General features: G+C 41.8%; 1 protein-coding gene across 1 annotated transcript in view; it reads right to left on the bottom strand.

Annotated features, from left to right (window-relative positions):
* Window positions 1–7,685: 7,685 nt before the first annotated feature.
* Window positions 7,686–17,072, bottom strand: part of SLC37A1 (solute carrier family 37 member 1) — a 32,296-nt gene continuing 22,909 nt past the window's right edge. Inside the window, exons 13-19 of the mRNA XM_082483743.1 lie at window positions 15,979–16,064; window positions 15,286–15,334; window positions 14,379–14,452; window positions 12,800–12,878; window positions 12,128–12,225; window positions 9,770–9,822; window positions 7,686–9,164 (exon numbers count right to left, since the gene is read on the bottom strand). Coding sequence (XP_082339869.1) covers window positions 9,149–9,164; window positions 9,770–9,822; window positions 12,128–12,225; window positions 12,800–12,878; window positions 14,379–14,452; window positions 15,286–15,334; window positions 15,979–16,064 — 455 coding nt within the window. The 3' untranslated portion in view covers window positions 7,686–9,148. The remainder of the gene's footprint in view (window positions 9,165–9,769; window positions 9,823–12,127; window positions 12,226–12,799; window positions 12,879–14,378; window positions 14,453–15,285; window positions 15,335–15,978; window positions 16,065–17,072) is intronic.

The following is a 17,072-nucleotide window of genomic DNA, read 5'->3' as shown; positions in this document are numbered from 1 at the left end:
GTTTAAGCTTGGCCGAGTCCTCCCAAGACACAAAATCCATCACCGCGGATCACTTTGTGAAAGCATCCTGCCCTTGGCATCCCGGCCCAGCCAGCGCATCCCCCAGGGAGTGTGAGCCGCCGCAGACAACCCAGGCACCTGTACAGGCAGAGCCCAGCAAAGGCTGCAGGCTCCGAAACGATCCAGGATTTGATTCCGGGTGAATCAAACTGTAATTCACAAAGTAATTGCTTGAAAACAGACTTGTGCCACAGAATACTAAGTTTGCTGGAAAGTCACGCAGCACCTGAGTGCTTACTAGATCAATTTTTTGGCCTAAAAACCATAAGACTAGGAAGACAGTTTATCACGGGGTTGTTTGTCGTTGTTCTCAGCAGAACTCATTTATGTGGACAATGTCAACTGTGCTTGAAAAACAGAGACAGCAAAAACAACGTAGAAGGCAGTTCCTGGGGTTTACAGGGACGCATAAGGTGAACATGCGGGAGCTGCTAATCATCCATTTTGGCTCCTTTTATGGGTCTGGGAAGGCTGAAAAAACTGTGTATAGGAACCAGTCTGCAGTTAGGAATAACATTTCCTTTCTGATGACACACAGAAATGACATTTAGATGCTGCTTTGACAGATGCCTTATTTTATTAGAGGATTTCAAGCAGACAAATACAGGAGCCTTGTTTTCCCTGTTACTGTATGACTTACATCATCTGTAACCTTTCTACCAAGAGGTCTCATTGCAAATGACAGCGAAAATTGTTCTGAGAACTAGATGTATTAGTTCTACTTCAGTCATTCAGGGGATTTCATCTATTCCCCATTTCTAGGTGCTTTGCTGGAGAGGGATTTCACCCTCCTCAAAAAATTATTTGCTGAAATCTGGAGTAAGTTTAAAGCCTCGTGATTTGCCTGACAGCGAAGCGTATGGGAAGTTTGTCTAATGCAGCTCTAATACAGGTATTGATCCTAAAGCACACGTTCTCAGGCTTCTCTGTCTGAATCCCGGATTTGTCAGTCATCCCAGTTCTGCCTTTTTGGGCTGGTGACCCCTTTTTGGAGAACTGCCGCTGTAAAAATCACAGTAAGGAAACCAGAAGGTTTCTTGCTATTTCTCTCCGCTTTCAGCAACCGCACCATTTTGCAAGCAGACAGGCAGAGCAGCTGTGGCAGTGGATTCCCCTCGGCACCAAGCAGGCGAGCAAACTTTCTTACTTCCAAACCCCTAACCCAGCCAAAAGGACAGTGAAGAGCTGGCGCCGAGCTAAACACACGCACGCTTCGGCGGGGTGATGGTCACAGGTGACCTTGCAGGCCATTTCAGCTCTTTCTTCTACTTGGGAGAATATGCTTTTGACACGTTAATAAAAGAATAGAAAAGGTCACAAAAATGTGCTTTCTTCCTTTCACGCAACTGGAATGCTGCAACCAAAGGAAAAAGGGGGAGGAAGCTTTATAAAGACTTCTAACAGGGATGGCTAAATTGAATCCCGCAGTTACACCTGTTGGTATAAAACCGAACATGCAGATTCTACCACAGAATGATACAACATTCAGCTGTTTTCTACCAGATGATCAGAGCGATTTAAGAATAGATTCAGAACCAGCTGTACTTATTAAGCTGAAGTCTCACGTGGCCTGCGGCGAAACAGGATGACTCAGACTCACATACAATACTCCATCCTCTGCAGCAGAAATAACATCACTGTGTTTGGCAGAAGAGTCAGAAGAAACCCACTCCTTCCACAAGTTTTGCCTGTATGTCACTTGTCTACAATGGCCCGCCTGTAACAACTCCCCTTCGGATCACAAAAACATGAAGGTGAGAATTCAGGAGTTATTGACATTTTGTCGCTCTCTTTTGAGCTAGACATCCCGTACGTATTGGGCAGTGAAATACAGCCCTTCCAGCTTGTTCCCAATTTATTTTTCTATACACACAATTTATATATACACAATTTATATATACACACAAGCATCTGTATCCCTCTTGATTTAGCATATGAACTCAGGCTGCTGCTTTGAATTCTGACCTCAATACGAGGAGCTCCTGCTGGTTTCTGAATAACCTAAGAAATTCAGGCCACCTGTTAAGGATTTGGGTATCAGATAAACTAAAAAAACTGCAGTGCCCAAGACAGCAAGGACTTAAAAGAAGTTTTCAGATTCTCCAAATGCTTGCTCCTGAGCTACAGAAGCGAAAGGGCAATCAATTCCCAGGAGTAAAGGCTGGAAGGGATTACATCTTCGCTGCCACCTGTGAGTACAATTGCCAAAGTATTCACAGTTGGGAAAGGTTAAGTAACTTACCTCACCCCGCTCTGCTGCAGTTCATCTATCCAATACCCACCTCGGCAAGGTTTGGCTTTCTGTGAATCTTTCTGCGAATGTGAAACAAACAAAAAAAACACTCAGTCATAGATGGCAGGCCACAAAAAGCCCATTTTCTAACAAATACGAAATCCGCATCTTGCAATACTGAGGGAAATCTTACTAGCTCAGGGCCAGGTTTATGCAAGAAAGTGACCTCTAAGGGTGAGGAAAAACGAGAAATATGTTTTAATTCAAATTTTTCTGTTGTATTTTTAAAAAACACACTGCAAATGTGATTAGAGCAGGAGAATCAATTAGTATGATGGTAAATAAATGCAAATATCAGAGTAATTGAGGTTCCGAGATGTTTATTTTTGAAGCACTACCTCTAGCCCTGAGCCCAGATTCAAGTAACTGCAGTAACCTGAAGATGATGGCAGTAATTCAGACTGGCCTCCACAGGGACAGGCCTGCACCTTGCCTGGAAAGAATATCCAAAATTTCAGCCTCCCTCAGATTTTCCACTAGCTGCTCACCCAACCCTGTGTCCAACCTGCCATCATACAAGCAAAGGAACCAATGTGAAAAATGGAAAAAAATCAACTGAACGCTACTGGATGCAAGTCCTGCAACAGCTCTGCAGGGACCCGCAGAAACCCTCGGTTGCTACAGAGCTGAGATAGGACCAACGCTGCCAGATGTTTCTTACAAGCACAGGAACCAGTTAGTCCCTGGAGAGGAAAAAAACAAAACCCAAACCCTAACAAAATTATAGATGTGGGCACACACATGCCAAATTTCAAATGAACCCTCAGGCAATTGAAAAATTGGAAGGTTGTTCAGGCCAAAGCATCTATTTGTCTTATGGGAGAAAGGACCCAGCAGCTGACCAGCTCCACATCCAGCCACAGCAGCCCTCTCCCCTTGGATACATCCCTCGGAGCCCCCAGGCCCTCCTGAGGCCAAGCCTGGTGCCCACCAGAGGCAGACAGAATGAGCATCAGAAACGCTGCTCAGCACGCAGGACCTTTGGGGCGGGGTGGCTCTCACCCTCCCCCCCTTTTCTTTTTTAATCCCAAAACCACATTTTCACCTCTCTCTGTAGTTTCTCAGCCAACTCAGTCTTCTGCACTTTTCTGTCTTCGCATTTTTACTATTGCCCTATCCCACATTCACATTTCAACAGCACCCCAGTTACACCCTGCATTATAATTATGTGTCATCACTTGATGTCCTCCTCTTTCATTTCCAAAATTGAACCGCTTTTCTGTATTTGCAGTTTCTTTCTTTATCTGTAGCCAATTTTTCATACAAAAAGGCCCTTACTTATTTTCAGATGAAATCTGTTCAAGGTCTTGACTGCAGCCGTCTGCTGACTTATGCTACCGGGTACTTCCCTTCCCTTTGCCTTTTTTTCTTGTTTTAAAACCTCACTGACGTGCAGGTATACCTCTCCAGGGGGTGGGGAGGGGGGAAAGAATAATAAAAAAAAGACACACTCATTTGTATTTATTTACATCTGGACAGTTATTTAACAGCCACAAGCAAGTATATTCTGTGGATGTGTGTGTACGCACCTTTATTGTATGGCACAGAATGTATATATCAACTCTCAACCAGAAAGTCAATTACACCACTTACAATGTGAAGTTGCAGCATAAATCATTCATGAAAAGAGTGCTTAAATGTCTTCCATTTCTGAATGGCTGGAAAAGTTTGGTGTGAAGACTGTACTCAACCACCAGGAAGGAAATGTTTTTGCAACCCTATCTAAGTGAGACACATTTCTACTTAGAGGCAGTACACCTGAAGTCAGTTTAAGTGTCCTCTTCTGCCTGAAACAAACAACTGGACCAAAGGGAGCATTGTGGAAGTGTGGCTAAATATTTGCCAGCTGCTTTTATAAGAGAATGAGGGACAGAAATCCTACCCTCGGTATCATCATGAGGTGAAGAAAACATCCTTAGAATCCTCCAGTTAAGCACAGCATCAAAAGAGAATTTCAATACATTTTTGACACCTAATTTCCTGATGCAGGAGATGAGCAGGTGCCCTGAAATATGCCTAAAGAAAGTTTAGCTATTGTATTCACAGTTGACAGAGCTGTGAAAGTTTCTCCGAAGCAGAAGGGTAACTGGTGTACTATACCAAGAGAGAAATACAGAGGAAATAAGAAACCCCAAGCATCAGCTAGTGATGTTAACTAATTCTCTCCTTATTCCAAACTGGAAACTAAGCAAAAAGAAGGGAAACAAAAAGGGAAAACCCAACATTTTATAGCAATCAAGTTCAATAAACTCTGAGGCAGTGCGACACGTAAAACAACATTAAGATCACTGGACACAAGGCTGAAGCGAACCAGCAGTTAAATCTTCTCCTTCCCCCTCCCCAGCTTCAAGGATGGCAGTTAGATTTTTAACTTAGCATGGCGGAAATTGTAGTTGAAGGTTACCAGAGCCCCAGAGCATGCAGGTGCAAACCTCCCAGTGATCCATGTAGGGTCCCTCCACCGGCACAGCAGGTGGCGAGCAGAGGGCAGGAGGAAGAGTCCGTACCACCGCGTGGCCAGTTTAGCAGAGAGCAGAACAAAATCAAAACAAGACTTGTTTTGAGGTGGAAGTAACATAGTTCAGCAATCAGAACATCTTATCAGACAAGCTCCGAGGTTGGGACAAATCATGAAATAATCTAATCTAACCTCCTATGTAATATGCAGGCCATAAAATTTCATTCAGACCAGAGAACACCAACGTTATCAATGCTGTGCCTCATCATTTGATGGGATTGTAAACAATCTTCCTCAAATTAATTCCATATGAAGAACAGTTGCCTTCAAGAGCTCTAAACATCCTCTGATTTCATTTATACCATCTTACATCTACCTGATTTTGAGCAGTGCTTCTCATATAAACAACCTCCCACATCAGTCGCTGGAGAAACCTACCAGCGACAACCAAACAGCGTTAAACACAGTGAGGTCAGCCAAAATCTGAGGCAGTGTGACATTGGCACAAACACACACAGAGGATTCCCACTGTTATTCTAAGGCTATTATGCCAGAAACACATGCAATAATCTCCTGAAGCAGATGGCAGAATTGCTTCTGACATTTCCTAACTGGCGAAACATACAGGAATAGGTGTATCAGTGCACGGAGCAGGTTAGCGGTTCAACTTCGAGGTGAATGAAGTCTCAAAGTGATCTGTGAATACACCACCACCTTCCCTCCTACCTATTCATCTTTTTCCCACCCTATAAACCCTTCTTACACACAACAGAGACAAATCTCCACTGCAGCTTGTCCAGCAACAGCCAGGCTGCTCATAAGGGTGCAAGTACTCTGCTGGAGGTTCCTATTCCAAATCAGGCAGAACATAAACTTGTATCCAAGTTTTCTCAGATCCTTTGGATTCCTCGGATCCTTTCTCTTGGATCCTTCTTTTCTAAGATGCTCAAGCTATTATTTGCCCATTCCTGGGAGGCACTTGGGGCACATTTTGATGAGAAATTCTGTTCAAGACCCTCAGACACCTTTTTCTAACCAGAAATTGTTTTCCTTTCCAAGCAGTTTTTCCCCAGGGCATCTGTCATTTTGGACGTTGCATCTCTGGTAGAGGCACACAAATCCCATCAAACATCGTAACAGAATCAGGACAATAAATGTTCAACATGATTAGAGGTAGAGAGAAAGGATGAAGCTTTTCAATTTCAATTCCATAAAACTGAAGGGCAAGCGCAGCAGACAACAAAAAGTCACCTTAAAACTATGCTGTAGGAGCTGGACTCAGTCCATCCTCCGTTCCTATTAGACTGAAATAAGGAGGCAGAATATACCCATCTGATGCAGCTGACTGGAAATACTGGTGTTGTACAACCCGCAATCCTACGAAATGAAAATAATTACATGTTCAAGTTGAGAAGGGCACTGTTTTCAAAATAAAGGTTCTAATTTGTCCTCCTAATGAACCATTTTCATTACCCTCACAAGAAACAGCAGCACTGTCCCAGCAGGGTCGTCTAGCCTTCCAACCAATAAATGGAGCATTTCTTCATGGAGATGTAAAAGGCGAAGTAATCAACACTTCTCATTTAAAGAAGAATCTATTTTTATTCAACACGGGATGGTAGATTAATAAAATTCACAATAACCAGCATTAAAAAACAACAAACAAACCCTGCAGTCATATTTAAATTTGGCTCTACCTACTGGTCACTCACATTTCTACATACATCATTTTCTGTCTTGCTCATTTCCAGATTAATGGATATTAACACCCCATACTAACAAAACACACAGTTTATTCACAACTTAGGAGATCTTTAGGGTTGTTAAGAAAGAAAAGCAAACCTTTATCTTTTTGCCCAACAAATTCATAGCTGGGACGAACTGAAATGCTGCACATTAGCAAGGAAGGAGACATCGACACACTGCGAGTCCTACCTCCCTCCTGCAACTGATGGAAAGAAGGACTCAGCCCGGCACCTCCAACATTGTCGTCTTCCCATACCCGAGTCACTGCAGTGCAAGAGCTATTCAAATAAATAAATAAATAACAGCAGCAGCCCCAACAAGTAAAACATGTAAAATCCTAAACACAGTTAAATATCTTTACAACCTGTAATGGTTAAATACAATTGAAAGCACTTTAACCTAAGACTTCAGCCCATAGGGAACAGCCTCTCAAAATCTGAGAGCAGTGGAGTTTAAGAGTTTAAATTGTTTACATAAACTAGCATGTAGCTCCATATACCTTTTTGTGGGGAAGGGATTGACACCTTCAGCTAAAGAAGTCCTCCATCCCTCCCTCCTCAAACAACCACTGAAGTTGTGCTAGTACAGCTGTTTTGTGGTTGCAAAGTTATTTTTCCGCCCTATCAGAGGCTCGATCAGTCCCCTGGTGTGGCTAAGCAGCCCCCCAGAGTCAGCCTGGCTGAGCGAGGGGCAGTGTGCCATGCCACCCGGATGGAAGTCGTTTCAAGTAACGTTGCTGCAGAATTCTGTCGCATTTAACTACATACAGCCTAAAGTCCAAACACAGCACAGATTTACAAACGCACATGTGGAGTATCCCCACAAGTTTACTCAAAATGTGTGAAGTTAACCATTCATCTGGGTTACTGCAGGGTCAGGGCCTACATAAAGCATTCACTTGCAAGGACTTTGGTATCCTCCTTACGTCTTTGCGGGACCGAGGTCCTCCCTGTATCTTTGTTCAGCAAAACAGTTAAAAATGAACACGTTCTTCTACTGTTCAAGTCAAGCATAAAGTACATGCTGAATCAAACCAGTAAAATAAACTGATCAAAGACTGAAGAATTACAAAACAGTCCTGGAAATTAAGTGTTGTGCCAGCGCACGGACAACACCAGCAGCCGATGAGAACATTTCTCCAGGACTATTTTAGAGTGCTGTTTTGTTACTCAAGTGTAAAAACTACTGCATTGTTTCACAAAATTTAGAACATAGTTCAGAACAAGACATATGCCTCAAGCTTTAATAAATACAGTTAAGAATAACACACAGTTTAAATTATCTAGCCTTCATGATCCAAGTATAAACACCTCATAGAAAAAAATTCCTTTTTACTTTGTGCATCTTAAAAAAAAAAAAAAATCACAGAAATATCTGTTTTGCAAAGGAGACAGCTGTACAAAGAAATGATATGTTTTGAAGACATTAAACCATGTATTCACTGGGTAACACTAGTTACAACCTACCACCTAGGTAATTTTTCTTTTTTGATATAAACATATTTTGGCACTGAATCTAAAATTCAGAGCCACTTGAAATCAGCCACTTGAAAGATATCTGATTATTAAGGCCCTGATCTGACCATAACTTCCATGTGCACACACCAGCACTGAAACCAGGGAATACCCAACAGAGATCGCTGTGACAGCAGGCACTAAAGCAGCTCATCTGTTCAGTCCTGGAGTGCTAAAGTATGACAGCTCACACAGTTCTCTGCCACCCCAAAGGAACAACCTCTCATTTCAACCCAGCCTAGAGAAGCAGCACAACAATTACGTGATATTTGCTCAACCAGTTTATAATGCCCTGAAAATCATTAGAGCCCCCCACTGGAAATTCTGACTCATAATCTACTTTTTGTTGCTTAAGACTCTTTTTTGCAAAAATCCTAATTGAGGACTAACATTCATCCAGAGAGCCTGTGAAAACTGCTAACTGCGGTACACCGCAACAGTAAATTCCATTTCATTACCTACCAAAAGGCTGGATGTTGTCCTTGGGATTAGAAGTAGTGATGTAGTTAAAAACTAATAATATGGTGAGGTTATTATTGTCTGAGCAGCTTCCAAACGCTAATAGCAGTGCATCTTAATAACCAGCTGGTATTGTCCTCTATAAAGCCATGCCCTCGTTGTCCGCAAGATGACATAAAGGATACATACTGTGCTCACTGATACTGGGACATTCCACTGCTAGACTGTCTATTATTTCAATTTCCTTCTGCTCTAGTTTTGACTTGGTTTTGGAAAATACACAGTTCGGCATTTTAATTAAAAACATCCTATCAAAAGAAATAAAAAGGCACTTGGTATTTCTCTTTGGCTCAGTTGAGGCGCGCTGCTAAAACCTTCCCACAGTTTCTGTCTCTTCATCTGATGAATAGTTGCCATCCTGAGGTACTTATTCATGTGCAAAAATAAGAGCTTCAGGGATTTACCAGTTGCGTTTCTCACATTGCTTCCAGTAAACGTGCAAAGTTCTTCACCAAATAGAATCTCTTAAATACAGAATAATGCATTCCATGAAGTTTTTTTTTCAGGGAAGAGCTCTGATCTGTTACGCAGTCCTTAATCCAAATCTGGCCTCTTAGCTCAGTGTTCCTTAAATCTGGGAAAAAACAGCAATCAGGCAGTAAAAGTTGAGGTGTGAGGCATAACAGCCACTAACTTCAATATGTAGGATCCATCCCTTGCTGTGCAGTTTTCTATTCTCTGTCCATTTTACTTCTCCAAAACTACAGCTAAGGGTCCCAAGTTAGATTTTGATTATGCAACTGTAACTCCATTGATTCAGTGGATTATTTTTTTCTCAATTCAAAACACTGTGAAGTCAGAGTCACCCTTTCCTTTAAGGATACCTTTTGGGAAAAGTTACATTTGAAACTATTAAAAATACAGACCAAGCTTGTCATCCTCACCTGGATGCTCCACAATGAAACCCCAGGAAGATTACATATTTGGGGAAAACGAAACAATAACTAAGAGTCTGTGACAGAGAAACCTGTTTTCAGACACTTTTCAAAATAAGATGTTCTAAAGAAAAAATATTCATGATTTGAAAACATCAAAACGAGATTACTCTTTTGAAGCAAAATTAAAACAGACAGAAATGGACATACAGAAATCTTAACATGTTCAGTCTCCATCAAAGTATTATGGGGCAAAGGCTTAGTAATGTGTTATTAAAGAGCAATAGCCATGCATAACACTTACAGGGTACGATCTGCGTTACACCGAAGTTCCTTCTGAATAAGACGGAGTAAGAACTGTAAAAACAGTCACAGTATCTGTGTTAATATCTATACAGATATACAAATAAACTAAGTTTCAGGATAAGGTGTACACTGTTATTCAAAGAGTTCCTCATTTAAAACATTACCCTGTAATGCTGAACGCAGTAAAAAAAATAATAATAACGAAAAAAATCGAAAGATTTACAGATGCTCAGTCAATGTTTGGAAGAGGAGTTTTCACAATGAATAGGCAAGAGGGAAATAATTGCCTTTCTGCAACTGAGATCAGTTTCTTTGTAAAAAAACAGAATGGCTTTCAGGTTACTTTACCAGCAGATGTGTAAAGAAACCAGCAGAGGGAACCCAAGATTTCAAGAAAACATGGCAGACAAAAATTCTGGAGCATAAAAGTATGTTAGCTGCTACTCTGAAAACAGCTGTGTGTGTGAAAGGCTTTAATCGCACAATTAGACAAGATGAGTGCAGTCAGTCATGTTTACTTGTGTGTGCAAGATCAGGACTTTCAAGTGCACTTTAAAAGGCGTACTAAGATAGTACCCAAGAAAGTGATTTTACAAATAAAATTTGGTGATTCCCACATACATTAAAGACAGAATTGGAACTTCCAGGGTTCCTCACTGTTACAGGTCTCCTTATACTCAGAGTCTCACTGTTATAAATGGAATTTCTTCACTATTATGAATATTGGCATTTTTAGAAATTAAACTAAACATTTCAAAGGTATGTGAGTGGCCAAGCGTGATAGAACTGAATACCATGTAAGAGGCTAAAGCCCCTCCAGATATCTTTGAAGAAATAGCAGTTGAAAATAGGCATCTATATGCTGTACTGCAAAGAACAGGAAAAGCAGAACAAGAGTTACAAACCCCAGGATTTATTACAACAGCACAGAGTTAACCCTGTCAAAAGCAGAGCTTTACAAAGGCAGTTTAACTGATGCTGCAAAGAAGTGTAGGTTTTTTTCATTTGGTTTCAATAAATAACTATAAAAGAAAAAAGCAGAGCTTTAAGTCTACTTGGGAAAACTACAACAATCTCCCAAACCTCACTCCGAAGCATGGAATACCTCATACTGAAAACAGCACAAATCAGGATTTATAAGAGCTGCTGACTACCAGTGGGAACATACTTCAACTATTAACTTACTTATTTACTTAATTTCCAGACATTTCACATCTTAAACGTGAAAAAATTCACTTTACAATTTTGGGTTTAACTTGAATTTAGAAAAAAGGACTCAATCATAACTCAAAGCAAGACTTTCTGCCTTTCTTCTGTCAGGAAAGAGTGGTCGGACACACTCAGCATTAGCTCCTCTGCAGGAGCACAGAGCTCGGTGCAGTACCATGCAGGCACAGATTTTTGTTTGAGCACAACCAGTACAGAAGAAGGAGTACAGTCACCCTGCCCTTTCATGAGCACTTCTACCCTACAGGACTTCAAAAAGAGAGGATAAGCAAGTGACACTCAGGACATCTCTGAGGTAGTCATAGCAGCATTCTGCTCTGCTGGAGAACAAGGCTGGTACAGATGCCTGCCAGGGAAATCTGTGGCAAACATAAAAATGTAACCTACAGGCTAACTTACAGGTAGGTGCAGCAAGACTGACTTTAAAGGTACAGCCTCATCTCATGTCTTGTTTGGTCTTTAAAAGCAAAGCAGGGCAAGTCAAAAGTGGAAAAAAAAAAAACAAACCACACACAAAAAAACCCCAACCCCCTTTTCAGATCTTCCTAGACAGGATTTCAAACAAGAGGAAAAGGAAAATGGATGTGCTTTGTGCCAAGCCGTCATACGCGTGTTGCTCCTTTTCCCTAAACATCTGCTCCTGGTTACTGTCAAAAGTTAGGATGCCAGTTATTCATCTAACCTAGTACAGCGCTTTTAGGGCCCACCTGGAGAATGTGATGAATTAACTTTCAACAGCTTCATTATCGCGGTGATTTTAGTGATATAGCAATGTAGCAAAACATTTGTTACTGCTTCGCTAAGCCAGCTTTAAAGAAAACAGAATCTGAGGCATCTTCTAGGTCTACATATGGAGGTTTACTTACAATTATGCCTGCTGTAATCTGCTCAGCCAGCAATTAACAGATGTGCATTTGCTCAGGAATTGAAGTGCATCAGAACTTATCTGCACTTTTGATTAAAATTAGATGAGAATTTCAAAATAAGCAAATTTGCTCTTTCATTGAAAACTTCCTACACAATTGGAAGCTTCTTATAGAGTACTGAAATTACAAAAGGAAAATTTGCATTTTATGATAGTTTAGCACAATGGAAATACGTGGCAGCAAAACAGTATTTCTAGACTTACTAGCAAGGCACATGCGTCTGCCACCATGAGCATGTAAAACACGTTGTTCCAACCAGATGGGGAAATAAGACCAGCTAAGAGAGGCCCCAAAGCCGCACCTAAAATATAATATCGATATTGTCAGAACTATGCAATGTAAGTTTTTCTAAGCTGAAAGACAGTTATTCCGAGTTCAAATATAGATTTCCCCACCTAGTTAACTCAGTATGACCTTATGTATTCAAAGGTCCCAGAAAGTGCAAAAAATTACTGGTACAGCTGCAAGCCAATGGGAAACCTAACACAGGGGAAACTGGAAGACTAGAATTTTACAAAACACCTGCCTTTGGCTCAACAAAATGCCCATCCAGTATTAAGATGAATCCTATTCAATTTTACCTTCCACATACCAGCACAGATGGCATGAATAAAAAATACTTGGTCTCAGAAATAGCCCAATGGCATCTACTTTTTCTATCTGTGCCCAGTATCAGCCTACCACCCTCTTCCTTCTTCCCTCCCTCCCTCCCTCAGGTGTGGGACCACTAGAGAGGTTTAAGGCTAACTTTGCTCTGCTCCCCATTCCTGAAGCTGTACCGAGTCCCAGCAAAATGTGGAGAGAGCATAGTTTCTCAAAGATCCTTCATTTTAACCTACACAGCTAAAGCAGACTGCCTTACAGTTCTGGCTTACCTACAGAACCTGTTCCGTCGATGATTGCTGTCACTGTGGACAAGGCTCTTGCATTTCCTTTCAGGCTTTTATGGGTACCCTAAAGTGAGAAAGGATGCTTAGAACCATTCTGAGCTGAACTCAGAAAAAGTCCCTACAGTGGCATCTGGTTCACACCCATCCACATTAGATGTACATTGTGAAGTTGCCTTAAATGTCCCAGCTCAAACCCTTTTATCACCACTTAAAGAAGCCTTCTACCTGTTGCCTACAGCATTCTCCTTTATTAAATCACATTATTTAAACCACAGGAGCCAAGAAGCTTTCTGTTCTGCACACTGTGGATCCAAGCAACAGGGAAGGCACTTCAGCTTTGCATTATGCTGCAAGGCTGTTTCCACGGCCACCTTTTCCCCTGCTAATACAGCAAAGCTTTGTGGAAAAACAACAACAACAACAGACAGTGACAGGAATACTAGAGTACCAGAATTATGGATGTATACTGAAATGCCAATTCAGAGAACTCTTGAGCCGAAAGAAGCTGTTCAGCCCCAATTTTAGAAGCCAGGTCTTCAGAACAAAACTACTGACAAAGGCAGTGATTTAGAAGAAAGTCAGAAAAACCGAATAGTTCAGAGAACTGCTAATAAGAGACAGTCCTCCGGTACACTGAGGAGAATACAGTCAAGTAGTCAGGGACTTATATCGCTCGTGTCAGATGCTTTACTGCTGACATCTGAGGATCTGGTTGGCAGTTTCAACCCTCTTCCCAAGGGCTGGGTAGGGACCTTGTGATATCAGGCCCCACTTTCTAGCTAGCAGCCCCTTCAACAAGGCTTAGGCTAAAACAGGGAATGCATATGGACTTTCTTTTTCTTGCCAAGACCTCCAGGCCAAGAACTGGGCTCCAGAGGAAGTCCAGAGATTTCTATCCTGCTCCTTTTCCTATACGTAGAGTGCTTTTTGTAAGAAGACTTTTGCTTCTGGAACTTAAGTACTTTTGCCTTAAGGGACCAGCACCTTTGAAAGCAGCCTTCCAAAGCCCAGTTAATGAAAGGTACCGGGGTCAGTGTTTTCACACAGCATTTATGACTGACTGACCTGATCCAGCTGTAAGTGCTGGAAACCAGAGTAACAGTACAAGAAAGGGCAGAGGGTAGCATGGACAAAAGTAAGGGTATGTGCCAGGTATAGCTTTCCACAATTATGGGAATTAAGTCTCCAGCTCATCTCTCACACAGACACAGTTCTTCCCCTCATTTCAAGATGCAAAGTATAAAAGGGGAGAAGGCATCTGTACAGAGTCTTGGCCCTTGCGTGCAACCTTCACATTCACTTTGGGCTGCCACCTACAAGATTTGGTCTGACTTGTTAGTAGACGAGAATAATTCAGAAGCCTCTCACAAGCACAACACTCATTCGTACTAATACACAAACCCTAAAACAATCTCAGTGGCTGGGCTCAGCTTTGCCTATCCAGCTCCTTATCCCTTTGCTTTGGAACAATGCAGCCCCTTCACTGAGGACCCTGCAGAAGTCAAAGGGCTCTCTCTGGAGGTCAAAGCTGCTATGCTGGAAGCAGAGGAGAAGCCAAACTCACCAAGTCGGCAGAGACAGCAGTGGTGATCAGCGCATAAGGGCCATTCACCAGGGCACCACTGATAAGCAGCATCACTGTTGCAAGTTGGAGAAAAATGGAAAATGTGAGTTGCCTGAAAAAACTGTTAACCATAACAACAGGAGACATCATAGCCTTTAGTTTTCAAATTATTTAATCCTTCCTTGGCTCCCCTCACCCCATTACAGAATTGGGAAAGGAGGAAAAGTAACACACATTTGTATCTACCTGCAACACTTACTCCATGGTGTGTATTCTCAAATGTAACAAGAGACAGGGCTCAGTCAAAAGGCACTTTCCAGAGCCTTTACTGATCCTGGTAGGTCAGAGAAAGGGGAAAGTCTGACCAAACTGTCCCTAAGAGCAGGGGATGCTCACAGGGAGCCACCCATAAGCGTCTTCTCTGCTTGTACAGCACCAAGAACCAGAGGGCCCTAAAACTTAACAAGGCCTTCAGGCAGGTGAGACACTACTGTCAGCACTTGTGTTTCAACTTCTGTTTTGAGGTAACAGATAGAAAGCCACACGTGAATTCAGCCTACACAGTTAAGTTAATCTTGCTGTCAAAAGTACTACATGTAGCCTTTAAATATCTCTGACATTGGGCATTTGGGATATAACAAAGCCTGTGCTGACACAACAAGCTCCAGAAAGACGACTGATTATGAGAACAGAATCACTGTTCTCATGCTACCCCTTACTTATTTCCTAGCCCCTTTCCTTACCCCGTAAAAAAACTGCAAGGCACAGTCTAAGGAATCTGATTCCAGACTTCCTCCTCTCAGATAAAAGGTAAAAGAAAAAGAAGAAAAAAAAAAAGCGAGCACCAAAGGATCATAAGCAAAAAGTTCACAGAAAGCTAAGTAGAAAGTAATTTAAAAATACTCACCTACAGTAGCCTCAAGGCCCATTTTACTGACTGCAGAGAACATGTACAACTGTAAAGACGAAAAAACAAATAAGTTGAATACCAACATATGGATTAATCCTAGGTTCTCCATTTTTCCCATGTTAACTAGAAAATATCCTTGTTGGTATTACACGAAAGCTAGTTATAGGTTTTACTAAATCTTTTCAGGCCACAGCAGAACGGTTCTTCTGTTGGACAGAGGAGGGAGATAAGGGATGTGCTCCTATTCCCCAATACATGCTTTCAGAAGAAGGGACTGCATTATGTGACCACTCAGTTTTAAACTTTCAAATTGCCAGCTTCAATACCGCACAGAATACTGTTCACAATAGAATCAAAGAAAAATGCATCTCATATGTCCAGCTGCCAGTTTTCCAACAGTTATAGCACAGAAATTTTAGCCTTTGAGCAGCTAAAATTCTGGCCAAGAACTGAACATCAAATTTTACAAGACAGTGATAAACTTTCCATATAATCCTACATTAGACTTCTTTGCTTGTTCAGTAAAGGCAGCCCCAATGTCTGTACTTGCTCACATGCTCAACTTTTCATGCCAGCTTTTAACCTGGCCTGAACTCTTTATAGCCAAGTTAGAAGATGCTATCTGCAGAACTTCCCAAGGAATGCTGTGAAAGTATCAGCCACAGCTGTTAGAGAGGGGCAAACTCTTACTGTGGGTGCTGCAAGCAATAACATCATTCCGCAGGTTGCTGCCCTCTTCTCCAGCCTGTCTGAAATCAGGCCTGCCAAAATTCCACCTGAAAGAAGAAAGAGGTGTGTGAGGAAAGCACTCTGTCCATGTTTTACACAAAAGACATCAGTTATACTTAATGAAACCCAACCCAGACTAAAACAATACAATATAATTTTTAACATACAGTTATACAAAGCAACACAGCGCATGTGACTCACAACATAATTTGCACTTAGCAATATCCTTATTAACCCAACTGGTTTTGACTTGGAAATAACAGAAGCAGACAGTTGTTCTTCCTCTTTGTTTATTCTAACTGAATACCCAAGATGACAGGAGTGGGGGTGGAATAAAGATGGAAGAAATATTTAGAAATCATTGTTCTGCTGCTTTTGAATGCATAAAGCCTTTTTGCCAGGTGTCACATGTCCCCACTGCTGGGGCCCTGGAATCCAGCTGTGCCCAGCTACTCCTTGGTCTCAACTCCTCACATGCAACAATAAAGTCTGCTCGAGTGCTCTGTGTCGCACTGCAACCAGGGGAAATGAGCTATTCTGGATGCTGGGGCAAATGAAACATTTGTGTTTTTTTTCTCCAGGCAGACACTCAGGCTCTTTCATTTTCCCTACTTCTTGTGTTTGGCAAATGACAGAACTACTAATTGGAGCATATGGCAGGAGGGGGCTGGAAGGCCTCAGGGAATGAGCTGCTAAAATGATATAAAGGGAACTTGGTAAGGGGAGAAGGAAAGGAAGTTCTCTGCATTCTCCAGATTCCTAAATATTGCTAGGACTGCCTCTCCTTTCCCAGCTTCCCATCTCCAAAGTGTTCATATCTGACTTGAATTTAAATGTAAACGCCAAAGGTCCAAGCAGCACTGATACCTTGTTAAGCTTGTATTCACAGTGGAATAAGATGCTGCTGAAAGAAGCCACTCACATCTCTAAGCTAGTACTAACTCTGGCGTCCAGCTGTCGGTGATGAAATGAACAGTGAGAAATGGCAGAAGTCACATCCAGCACAAGACCGGAACAGTAACTGCAACACACCTTGACACCTGCATCTTGAACTA

This window comes from Vanellus vanellus (genome assembly GCF_965231255.1).
Source record: "Vanellus vanellus genome assembly, chromosome: 1".
NCBI lineage: Eukaryota > Metazoa > Chordata > Aves > Charadriiformes > Charadriidae > Vanellus > Vanellus vanellus.
The sequence above is the reverse complement of the archived record's forward strand: the minus strand, read 5'-3'. Positions and strand labels throughout refer to the sequence as shown.